This window comes from Rhinatrema bivittatum, chromosome 3, assembly GCF_901001135.1.
Source record: "Rhinatrema bivittatum chromosome 3, aRhiBiv1.1, whole genome shotgun sequence".
Classification (NCBI taxonomy): domain Eukaryota; kingdom Metazoa; phylum Chordata; class Amphibia; order Gymnophiona; family Rhinatrematidae; genus Rhinatrema; species Rhinatrema bivittatum.
In genome coordinates this window covers 293435020-293447861 of record NC_042617.1, presented here as the reverse complement: position 1 = coordinate 293447861, position 12842 = coordinate 293435020, and the positions used below count along the sequence as shown (strand labels likewise).

The 12842-nt window shown below is 46.1% G+C and overlaps 1 protein-coding gene across 1 annotated transcript in view; it reads left to right on the top strand.

The window, feature by feature from the left end:
* Positions 1-12842, top strand: part of SCN8A (sodium voltage-gated channel alpha subunit 8) — a 415106-nt gene that overhangs the window by 250377 nt on the left and 151887 nt on the right. Inside the window, exon 15 of the mRNA XM_029594973.1 lies at positions 566-739. Coding sequence (XP_029450833.1) covers positions 566-739 — 174 coding nt within the window. The remainder of the gene's footprint in view (positions 1-565; positions 740-12842) is intronic.

Below are 12842 nucleotides of genomic sequence, written 5' to 3'. Positions count from 1 at the left end.
CGATCCTGGATTTTAGCTGATACGCGCGGCTACGCGCGTATCTACTAAAATCAAGCGTACTTTTGTTTGCGCCTGGTGCGCCAACAAAAGTACGCGAAGGTGCACTTTCTTAAAATCTACGCCACTGTGAATTCTTCTTCATGGAAAAATAAGACATCCCCTGAAAATAAGGCCTAGTGCATCTTTGGTAGCAAAAATTAATATAAGACACTGTCTTATTTTCGGGGAAACACGGTATGTAACAACACTGGATCTGGCCGTAGAGGAGCAATGGAGCTGCAAATAAAACACAGCAGGGAAGGGCCATGAGTGACTGGACTTGGCCCGTTTCGAAAATCTGTGACCATGTCCTTAACTGCAGGGTTTAACTGTAGCTGAATTTCTCCAAGATCCTCCTTTGAGTTAAGGATGCAGGGGACTGCTGGGGCCACCCTTCTTCCTGTTAGTCAGCGATGGGAGCTGTCCCTTGTCTCAGCTCCCCTTATACAGGCTGAAAGCTGGAAGTCAGATTTCCAGCTGGGACCTCAACCCTTCTGAGCTAATCCTCCCTTTCTTTCTCTTTCAGGTTTTCACAGGGATCTTCACAGCTGAAATGGTTTTGAAGCTTATAGCCATGGACCCCTACTATTACTTCCAAGAGGGCTGGAATATCTTTGATGGCTTTATTGTGTCCCTCAGTTTAATGGAACTGGGCTTACAAGGTGTGGAAGGGCTTTCGGTGCTGCGGTCCTTCCGACTGGTATTCCTCTCATTTTCTTTTCTTTTTTTTTTTTTTTTTTGGTTAAATAATAATTTTCTCTTTAATGTTTGTGCAAGCCATCAGTTGAAAACTCATAAAAGGAGATTTAGGGAAAGGACGGAAAAGAGGGAAGATGTTTCATTGCAGCATTTAAGCAATATTAACATGTAGGGGGGGGGGGGCTATGAAATAAAACTTGTGGTAAAGTAAAAAATTGGTCTTAACGTGCTAGGCAACAGTTTCACCAAGGGCGCAGCAAAATGTGTCTCCGTACCTTTGTGCTAACTATCCCTTTACTTTGGGCCAATCAGCACAGAGGATTTCCTCTTCCCTTCCCCCTACAAAACCCCAATGAAAGTGTCCTCTTCCCAATAATCCTTATCACTGTCAAAATCTGAATTCCCCCCCCCGCCCTTTTCAATGCATCCCCTCTCAAAAGCACCATTCTCCACACACACACACACACACACACACACACACATACACACACACACACACACACACTCACACACACACACACATACACACACACACACATACACACACACACACACACACACACACACACACACATACACACACACACACACACATACACACACATATACACACACACATACACACACATATACACACACACATTCACACACACATATACACACATACATTCACACACAACCCTCCCATGGCAAAAGAGCCCACCCACTCTCCTCATACCGGGCCAAAGGAACTGGGCCATTACAGGCAAGAAGGAACATCAGAGCCCTCCTGCTCTCACCACTGCCGCTGGCAAAGAATGCTGATAGGATTGCTTTCGTCATTTTGTACAGACAGATTTTAGCTGGATGGCGGCAGTGGGAATTTTCAACCAATTAGATTTATGTGGTTAAAAAAAACAACCCATTTCTTTACTGTCCTGCTATACCAGCCCAGACAAGTAGGCTGTTTACCCCTACCAGCAGATGGAGGCAGAGAGCACTGATTTCTCTGTGACAGCGTCACAGCTACTTGCGGGCGGTCCAGAAAAAATTCCAGTATTCTCTGCCTGCAGCAGAGATAGGACAATACTGGTGGTGCAGTAGGATTTTCTTTTTGGGTTTTCAAACCTAGCCTTTGAGGTTTTTGATAAGGTAGGGGCTCCCCTCTGCCACCCCTGCAGCCCACCCCTCTGAATTCTAAGGGCCAGGCTCCTGGTTTCTAGTGCCAAGGTAGCTTGCCCTGCTGAAAAGGTTCCCAGCTCCAGAATGGGTTTTTGGTTGAGACTGAGGGATTTTTTGCTTGGCAGCCTAAAAAAAAAAAAAAAATCCCAAAAAACCAGGAAATTCAGTGGGGCTAAGGATCCTCTGAGTTTGCCTCCCCTCTTCCTCTTGCTCTCTTTGGCTTTCTTTTTATAATTGAAAAAAAAGTTTGAGAGCAGAAGCTGAAGCTGAAAGTAACTTCTTTGAGACAGTTTGATACCTTGGTTGTTGAAGCAATGATGTTGATTTAGGGGTCTTTTTTTTTTTTTTTTTGCTCTGTCGGGGTGAATTTTTCTGCAGTTGCCCAATTTTATACTTTCCCCGGCTCTGCGCTCCCATGGAAAAGGAGCAGGGCTGTTGCTGTTCATCCTGCAGCTGCAGATGTGCTTCCACTAGTGCCAGTGCTTTGTGCACAGTTTGTCTTAAAAAAAACAAAACAAAAAAAACCAGGGAAATTCCGGGGGAGGGTTCAGAGATCTCTGATAAAGGTTTGGCAGGGTTGACTGCTGTGGGAACAGAGTCCTCTTCAGTCTCCTGCCCAGTTAGTAGGGGCGCGGGACTTGTCTGACTTGGCGATGTCAGCGGGAACAACCACCAACTTAGGTGCTGTGGTCTCAGATCAGATAATATCTGCGAGGCAGCACAGCCAGATTTTGTAATCCCCTGTTATATCTCCAGTCAAGGAGCAGCAAAAAAAGCTCCTTTAGCTCCTGGTTTTGCTTCCTCAGGATTTTTTTTCTCCAGAGGTTTTTTTTTTTGAGGTATATCCTCTAGGCTTATTGTGCTACCCAGAGGCCTAATAGAGTACAATGTTGTAATCACATTGCGGGTACCAATTACTATTATTCCCTATTATTGGATTTCCTGGCCTCCACACTGCGGCCTCTTGCAGCTATTTCAGAATGCTACAGCAGAAAAAAATACGACCACATTATACCTGTGTGGGCCGCATTTATACTGGCTTCCTATTCAGGGGAGAGTACAGTATAAGATTCTTAAATTAATTCACAGATAATTCAGAATACAAAAGTTCCATGGTTTGGTGCCGCATTATGTATCTAGACACCCTCTAGGACCTTACAGTCTCAAAGGCCTCCTTAGCATTCCCGCTATATATCATGTGCACTTGAGGGAAGTTAAGGATCAGGCTTTCTCAGTGGCTGGCGCAATGCTGTGGAACTCTATGCCAGAACATCTAAGAACACTTGCAGACATAAAAGTTTTTAAGAAGACCTTGAAAACCTGGCTATTAGGGAAGGCATTTGAGGATTAGCATGGCTTAGCTCTCTTGTTCTTGTTGCAGTGGTTTTTTGTACTTGTTTTTATTTGACTGTACATGGTTATGTTTTTGAATGCATAATTCTTCTTTTATTGTATATGTATATTTTGTAAACCACTATGATCCATGGAGTATGCAGAGTCTAAAATGTTTTAAAGAAATACTTGTGACCTCAGGATATCCTGGAATGGGATCAGGTCTTAGATCTGGCTTGGAGCCTCCTAAGAGACCCTGGGTGCCTCCAGAATCGAGGGATGAGTTTTCCTCCAGATGCAAGAAGCCACTGTTGGAGGATAGTTTTTTTTGGATATAGGCAGCATTGCTTCTTTGGAAGAAGGGGAAAATCCTTCTCAAGAGAGGATGTTTGTTATCCACCTTTTCCATGTAAATGAGGTATCATCATCCTTCATTGATCAGGTGGTGTCTGCTCTCAGAGTATCAGAGTAAAAAGCAGAAGAGGCTCCTGAATAGGGTTCTATTATTAAAAGGCTCTATAAATCTGCCAAAGCCTTTCCTTTACATGCTGAAGCAGTAGAAATGTTGATGGCACATTGGAAATCTCCGTTGAGTGGGCTTAGGGGAGTAAAGCTGTTTGGTAAATTGTATCTACTTCTGCAAGATGCTTTCCAAGATTTATTCCACACACCCAGAGTTGATATGTTTGTTTTGGCAGTCATAAAAAGAACTGCTATCCCAGTGGATGGGTGTATTTCTCTTAAAGACTTTCAGGACAGAAAGACTGAGATTCAACTGAAGCATGTGTTGTCATCTTCTCTGACAGCATACATTGTAATTTGTAGTGGTCTTGAGGCATAAGCGCTTCTTCGCTGAATTAAAACGCTTCTGGAGGGTTATGAGGCTGCTCATATGGAATTAAGAGCAACTTTTCTTGCTGTTGCTTCATATGATCTTATCAGAATATGTTCTCAGTCAATTGTATTGGCAGTGGTGGCTAGGAAGTTCTTATGACTGAGACACTGGGCAGCAGATTCTTGGCACAAGTCCTGTCTGTGCAAGCTCCCTTTCAAAAGAAAGCTTCCCTTTGGTGAGGATCTCAATCAGTTGGTTAAGAACCTGGGAGATTCTAAGCTTAATAGGCTTCCTGAAGAAAAGGTTCAAACCTTTTATCTTTCCAGCAGGGGCAGGGGGCTGTTTCAAGATTCCAGAAGGTATAGACTTATCAAGCAGTTGTCTTCTCAGCCTTTTAAGTTTAAGAACAGGAGCCCATCCTTTAGAGGAACTTGGAGACCTAGACCAGAGTCCAACACCATAGAAACATAGAAACGACGGCAGAAGAAGACCAAACGGCCCATCCAGTCTGCCCAGCAAGCTTCACACATTTTTATCTCCTACTTATCTGTTTCTCTTAGCTCTTTGGTTCTATTTCCCTTCCACCCCCACCATTAATGTAGAGAGCAGTGATGGAGCTGCATCCAAGTGAAATATCTAGCTTAATTAGTTAGGGGTAGTAGGGGTAGTAACCGCCGCAATAAGCAAGCTACACCCATGCTTATTTGTTTTACCCAGAATATGTTATTCAGCCCTTATTGGTTGTTTTTCTTCTCCCCTGCCGTTGAAGCAGGGAGCTATGCTGGATATGCGTGTAGTATCAGTTTTTCTTCTCCCCTGCCGTTGAAGCAGAGAGCTATGCTGGATATGCGTGAAGTATCAGTTTTTCTTCTCCCCTGCCGTTGAAGCAGAGACCTATGCTGGATATGTGTGAAGTATCAGTTTTTCTTCTCCCCTGCCGTTAAAGCAGAGAGCTATGCTGGAAATGCATTGAAAGTGAAGTATCAGGCTTATTTGGTTTGGGGTAGTAACTGCCGTAACAAGCCAGCTACTCCCCGCTTTGTGAGTGCGAATCCTTTTTTCTTCTCCCCTGCCATTGAAGCAGAGAGCTATGCTGGATATGCGTGAAGTATCAGTTTTTCTTCTCCCCTGCCGTTGATGCAGAGAGCTATGCTGGATATGCGTGAAGTATCAGTTTTTCTTCTCCCCTGCCGTTGAAGCAGAGAGCTATGCTGGATATGCGTGAAGTATCAGTTTTTCTTCTCCCCTGCCATCACAATGACCAGACGAGCTTAACAATGAGGTGACATGGGTTCATTCTCTGGTGTTACTTTTAGGCGGCTGCTTACAGGGGTTTTACTGGAAGTGGATCCATGTAACTTTGGACTAGTGGATCTTAGATGATGTTCAACATGGTTATGCTCTAGAATTGGAGGGCTAGACATTTCAGAGGAGTATTTCCATATCCTGATAACAGAGAACCATCGGAGATTTCTTCACTTTTGCATTCTAAACCAGCATTTTCAGTTCAGGGCATTTTCGTTTGGTTTGGCCATGGCACCCAAAACCTTCAGCAAAGTCATGGTAGCAGTAGCTGCACATTTAAGAAAGGAAGACATTATGTTTCACCTTTATCTAGATGATTGGTTGATCAGGTCCAAATTGTATCAAGAAGGCATCAGAGCCTCCAACAGAGCTGTTCAGCTGTTAGAAAGCTTGTGCTAAGTAATAAATTTTGCAAAGAGCAATCTTCTTTCTTAAACTCTAGCATATCTGGGTCTTATTTCGATATGAAGGTGGGTCGAATCTTTTTGACTCTGGAGAGAATCCTCAAGATAGTCTCCTACTCTAGGAGCCTTCTGTAGCGAGAGAATCTGTGTTTGATGAACTATCTTCAACTACTGGGCTCCATGACCACCACCTTGGATCTTGGGTACTTGCCAGGTTCTTATGGCCTGGATTGGCCACTGTTGGAAACAGGATGCTGGGCTTGATGGACCCTTGGTCTGACCCAGTATGGCATGTTCTTATGGTCCTCTGGACCAGAGCTCATATGCATTCTCTGCAAGCTGTTCTACTATCTCATGGATCACCTCAATCCTAAGATAAGTGCCATTTTCCTCTCCCCCCTGTGCAAAGGGAGAGTCTGTTTTGGTGAATAATGCCCCAGAATTTGTTGAAGAGTGTGAATCTACACCCACCCTCATGGTTGCACGTTTGTCAGATTGGTGAGAACACTGTCTGGATCATTTAGCTCAAGCACACTGGTCTTGAGAGTTGGCCTTCTGGTTCAGCTGGACAAGAGTGATAAGATTGGTTCTGCTTCAGTTTCTTCCTTTGGCGAAAGGGAAATTGATCAGAGTTCTGTTGGACAACACGACTTTGATAGTTTGTCAACAAACAGGGGAATACTTGGGGCCTCAGAGTGTCCAGGAAAACCAATCTTTTATTCCATTGGGTAGAGGATAATCTCGTGCATCTATCAGTAGCACATTGTGGGGCAGAAAAATGTTCAGGTGGACTTTCTCAGCAGAAATCGGTTGCTTGTAGGAAAATATCAGCCCAGGGGATTTTTTTCAAAACCAGCCCAAAGGATAACTCTCTGACTCCCTCATGTGTTTTCCATGCAGCGCATGGTTCAACAGCCCCCATAAAGTAAGCCAAACTGACCCTTGAAAGATATATTATGTGACCTACAAAACTGAGTCAAAAAATCCAACAGAAATTTCACATTTCCCCTGAATAACAGGATAATTTTCAAACAAATGCATGCGACGGCCGCAAGCAGTTCTACACTAGTATTTTATAACCCGCATATAAGATATACACGTGTTTTATAAAATATGCATATCTCTACCCTGCATCTTATGCACGTATGCAGGCATATGTGTGAAAATATGCAGTGCATTGAAAGAAAGTATATCAAAGTATTGAATGTACTTTGTTTTCCTATCTATTCTAAAAAGAAAACACGCATACATTTTGTGTAAGAATAAAGTAGGACTTGCTTGTGTTTATTGGGATTTACGCACATAAGTTAGTATATTTTAGAACATGTGTGTCAAGTCAATTACCAGTTTTAGCAATTAGTACACCAATTCGCCCAGTCCTTCTCCAGGTCATTGAAACCCTCCTTCAGCCGGAACCTCCTCTCCCCCCCCCCCCCCCCCCCCCCCCAGTATACCCAGACCTACCCGGCCAATAGTATTCAATAAACTTGTTTGATATCACTTACTCCAGATAATTAGCAGGTGAAAAATTATGAATAAGTTGGCAAATCTACATGCATAATTGTCTTTTCAAATAGCAACTTATGCATATAAATGTTAGCTCCGCCCCAAAACACCCCTAGCCCGCTGCTTTTTTACGTGTATGTGCACATGAAAGTGAAAATATATGTGTACTTTTTACTTTTATAAAATATGGAATATGCAATAGAGGCTACTTAAGCACTTAAAGGTGAATTTTAAAAGTCTTACACGTGCCAAAGCCGGGACATAGATGTGTGTCTCCAGCCTGCGCGCAATACGTGGATTTTAAGAAGTCAGAAAAGAGTTAAAAGCCTGGCTGTTTGGGATTGCATTTTCAACCTAATGATGCTCAGAAAAGTAATGTCATGTTAATATGCACTGTTTTACTATTTCCCAGTATTATAGCTACGCCACATAGTTGCAGGCCCAGTCATGGCGTGGCAGTTCCTCACACGTTATCATGCATCAGACTCTCTTTGAAGAGATGAAAAATAATCTAAAGTATCTGCTGCATGAATAATGACACAGAGGGCCCCTGCAGCGCACGGACTCAGGAATATGTTTGCAGGTGGTTTTATTAGAGATATGAACATAAACAGCTCCTATCTTACAGCACTGCAAGTATACTTAATAATGAAATTCAGTAGGAACAGGCTTATACTCAGTCCATAAACACAGTCCAGGTCTCTTCACAGTTACTTCTTTCCAATAGACAATGTAACACAGTTTGTAGTCAAGGCTTCTTGCTTCACAGACCATACAATATCACATAAGTACACACTTGGTTGATACCTCATGGGCTTCCTCCGGTATCCCACACCTTGTAATGGCTATCTTGCTGTCTAAATGCTGAAAACACCTGAAAGATCTCCCAGCAGTCCTTTTGAGTCCCCTGAGAACCGATCTGGATCCTCAGGGGCGGGGCCACACAGCAGGTTCTCAGTCTGAGCCATTTTGTGGCTCAGTGCTCAAAACCCCAGCCCTGAATCAAGAAGACCCCAGTTCAAACCTGAGAATACCCTTTTTCCCCTGACAAGAACTTTGATATGACTTCTTTTGCACTAATATTTGAGGCTCCAAACCAAAAATAAACCCCACACATAAGAGTAAAAGAAAAGAAACAAAAACATAACGTTCAGTGAAAAAGAATGTCCATCACAGCATGGCATCCACAGGGGTCAACCAATTTGCTACCTATGACATTGCCCACTATTAAAGTTTAAATATTTGACTGATGATCCAGTGTATAATGAAGCGTATCTGGCCATTTAACTGCTGCAAGATGGAACCACGGATAATTCTTTAACCCCGCCAAAAATCACTAAGCATCCTCCACTGTTTTGAAGATATGATTACGGTTCTCAAAAGAAATCTTAAACTGGGCCGGGAATAACAATGCATATGGCAGCCCACATTGTTGCAGCCTCTTCCTCACTTCCCCGAAGCATGCCTGCTTTTTAAGAACATAAGAAATTGCTATGCTGGGTCAGAGCAAGGGTCCATCAAGCCCAGCATCCTGTTTCCAACAGAGGCCAAACCAGGCCACAAGAACCTGGCAATTACCCAACCACCAAGAAGACCCCATGCTACTGATGCAATTAATAGCAGTGGCTATTCCCTAAGTCAGCTTGATTAATAGCAGTTAATGGACTTCTCCTCCAAGAACTCATCCAAACCTTTTTTGAACCCAGCTACACTAACTGCATTAACCACATCCTCTGGCAACAAATTCCAGAGCTTAATTGTGCGTTGAGTGAAAAAGAATTTTCTTCGATTAGTCTTAAATGTGCTACTTGCAAACTTCATGGAATGCCCCCTGGTCCTTCTATTATCCAAAAGTGTAAATAGCAGCTTCACATCTACTCTACATTTTGGACTACCTGCAAATAATCCGGGAAGAAGAAGACACGATGCTGCTGGTGTGTAATTATGGACATCGACCAGGCTTGTTCTAATATGCGCACTTTATTTGTGTAATTATGAAATTGTAGAATTACAGCACGAGGCCTATCTCCTGATGGGGTAGGGTGAGTCCAGAGCCCTGTGAACACTCTCCAACTTGAAGTGACCGCCTTTAACATCCAGGCCCAGGACCTCCAGAATCCAGGTGGAGAAAAACCATACCGCATCTGTGCCTTTAGTCTGTTCCGGGAGCCCAGTGATGCTGATGCTTTTCCAATAACCTCTATTTTCTGTATCATCCAGCTGATTGTTCTCTCCAAGATGTCTGTGTTCTTCCAGGCCTCCATGAGAGACATTTCAAGGACCTCTACCTGGGTCTCTGCCGTTATCTGGGTTGTATTTTCTTGCACAATGGACACCAATTGTTCGACCTTCTCCACAATGACCGCCAATTTACTGTTACTATTAGAGGTAAGCTTCGTAGAAAATTTCTTGAACATCTCCTGCATAATTTTAGCATTCTCCTAGGACAAGCAGGATGGTAGTCCTCACATGTGGGTTACACTATCCAATGGAGCCTGGCACAGAAAACTTTTGTCAAAGTTTCTAGAAACTTTCTAGAAACTTTGACTGGCAGACTGAGCAAGCCCAGCCTGCTGCTATCCACGCGTCCCTTCAGTCTCTCCTTTTCTGTGATGCAGTAGCCTCACTGTGGTGGAGCGCCAATCCTTGAAATTGATTTCGAACTTTTTCAGGGGTTTTTCTGCGCCAGGTTCCCCCTTCATGTTCGGTTCCTCCGTTCGGTACGTACCCTTGTTTTGCCTTCATTCTTCGCGGTCGATTCCCGACTTCTGCACCATGGTTCCCGTCAGTCATTGACCATGCGCCAGCCTTTCTTTTTCGATGGCGATATCAGGTTTCGATGGTGCCCACAGTGCCTGTGGACCGTGTCCATCATGGATCTGCATGAGGTGTGTATCCTCTGCCTGGAGCAATCAAATGACCCCCAAAGGGCGTCGAGCATGCCTGGACAAAATGGAGAAGCTGTTCGGATTTCTTAAACCCTCTACTTCGGCTTCGGTATCCTAGTCGCCCAAGGACCGTGGTGAACTGTCTCCTTCTCTTCTCCTGGCGGTCCCACTATCCAGTACCCCTAAGGATCGGGGAGAGGGGAATTGATCCTCGGTGGTCTGTCCCCTCCTGCTAACCTTGGGGTCTTCTTCATCCTCTGCACCGAGGAAAGACTGGGCCGAGCGCCAGAAATCCAGAAAGCCCCGGTCACAGTCTCTCCACTGTTCCTGTTCTGGAGCGGCATCGGCGGCACTGGCCACCAGAGGCCCCATCCTCCAATGCCCCTGGTAGCCCAAGGTGTTCCCCACCGGCAACGATACAGGGTGCCGTGCCGCCTCGTGATCCTTCCGAGGATTTGCCGATGACGCCTTGTCCCCCTCCATCAGTCCTAACTACCCAGGACTTTCAGGAGGAGCCGGACAGCAGGGTGCAGTCGGCGGTGCACAAAGCACTACAGAACATTAAGCTGCCGGCGCCACTGGCCCCTGTACCGGTGCTCAAACCTCTGCCATCGATGTTTGCACCCCTGCTGGAGTGTCTGGATGTCCTTCTTGGTGCCCTACTGATGCAACCAGTGCCTGAAAGGCCTTCAATGACTCCTCGGCCACTGAAGCCCTCCACCGGAGCAATCCCGATTCCCGGGTCCTCAGAGGAGGATGAGGCCTTGTGGACTGGGCACCCTTGCCCACGGTTCCCCAGTCCGCCGCCGGTTCCTCCCAGTGTACTGTGGCCAATGCCCCCTTAATGCCAGGGGTTCCCCCTGGCATCAATGCCTCTGGTGCCCTTGGAGCCCAAGCCCACTGCCCCTCCTAGCCCCTGCCCTTGGCGTCCGGACCAGCGAAGAGGAGGGTCCTTATGACCTGTGGGGTGATGACTCTTTGGACTCATCCTCTGAGTTCTCCGATGACCCCCTCTCGGAGCCTTCCCCTCCCAAGGAATGTCGTCAGTCTCCACCCGAAGACCTGTCATTTGCCAGCTTTGTAAGGGCCATGGCAGAGGCCATCCCTTCCAGTCACAAGATGCTGGAGATCCTCCAGTTCATCGATGCTCCCAAGGAAATCATGGCGGTGCCGGTCCACGACATCTTTAAGGAGTTTCTCCTCTGTATGTGGGAACACCTAGTGTTGGTGTCCCCAGTTAACAGGAAGGCCGATGCAACCTATCTGGTGCAACAGGCTGTGGGCTTTGAACGGCGGCACCTCCCCACCAGTCAGAGGTTGTGGAATCCACCCTTAAAAAGGCCAGACACTTCCAGACACACCCTTCTGCCCCTCCAGGGCGCGAACACAGGAAGCTCGATGGCATAGGAAGGAAAATGTTCCAGGGGGCTATGCTGGTAGCCTCCATACATGACCCAATACAACTGGAATCTGTGGAAACAGGTCCAAGACTTTGCGGAGGGACTACCCCAGCAACAGCAGGAGTCTCTTGTAGCCATTGCCATGCTGGGCCTTGAGGCGGGTAGGTACGAGGTGAGGTCTACCTATGACATGTTTGAGACCGCAGCCTGCCTAGCCACTAGGGGCATCGATGCCAGATAGCTAGCTTGGCTCCGAGCCTCAGGACTCTGACCAGAATTTCAGGACAGGCTTGCGGATCTTCCCTGTGCAGGTGAGAACCTGTTTGGAGATAAGGTGAAAGAGGTCATGGCGTAGCTGAAAGATCGGCACGCTGGCAGGTCACATTATTTTAGTGCACCGCATAAGCATTCGCCTCTCTAAAGCTAAGTACTGACCAGGCATCATGGAATCCATGTAGATGGCTCGTTCTTACCTGGAGATCCCTGAGGAAGGAGTACAACACTCCGAAACACTTTAGTGTCGGAGGCAACTTCAGGACTGTGCAAGCCCTCTTTCTACGTGGCATCCTTAAGATAAGCGCACTCACTAGTGACTTTAAGCATACAGTGATTGTGCTCCAGCCTTATCGCACCGGTAGGTGCATACACAAATCTATCTGCAACCTATGATTATATCAAGCCTTAAGTATTACAGGCTTCATCTATAAGCCACACATTCTTTGAGGCTATTTATGACGGTTGCCAGATAGGTTCACTTAGGAGTTCTTTTTTAGCTGAATATTGCAAATTTGAAGTATTCTGTTTTTCAGCTGTATCTTTGGGTTCATCGATTTTCTGTAGCTGAAAGATCAGCATGATAACCTTCAGCAACTCTCTGCCAGCCTTTCCAAAGGCCCGTCTTCCAGGCCGGGCTCTCGTAAGCCCTTTTACTGGCAGAAGAGGTACTATTCTCCAGCCACCCGTGCCCGCCCGCCTCAGACCAGTCCCAGAGATTGTGGCCAACAGCAGTGGGTTCCGAGGACCCAACCAGCCCCCCCAGCAGGCCCCTTCCACAGGCTTTTGACTGGCGGCGGGGGGCACAAGCCAAAAGCCGGTTCCCCTGGCAGTCGATCCCCCAGTTGGTAGCAGGCTCCTTTGCTCCACCCGCCATTGAGAAGCGATCACTTCAGACCGTTGGGTCCTTTCCATTGTCTGCCAGGGTTACTGCCTGAATTTCAGCAGGCTCCCAGAGACTGCATCCCCATGTCCATCGTGGGGTTCGCCCTCCCTTCAG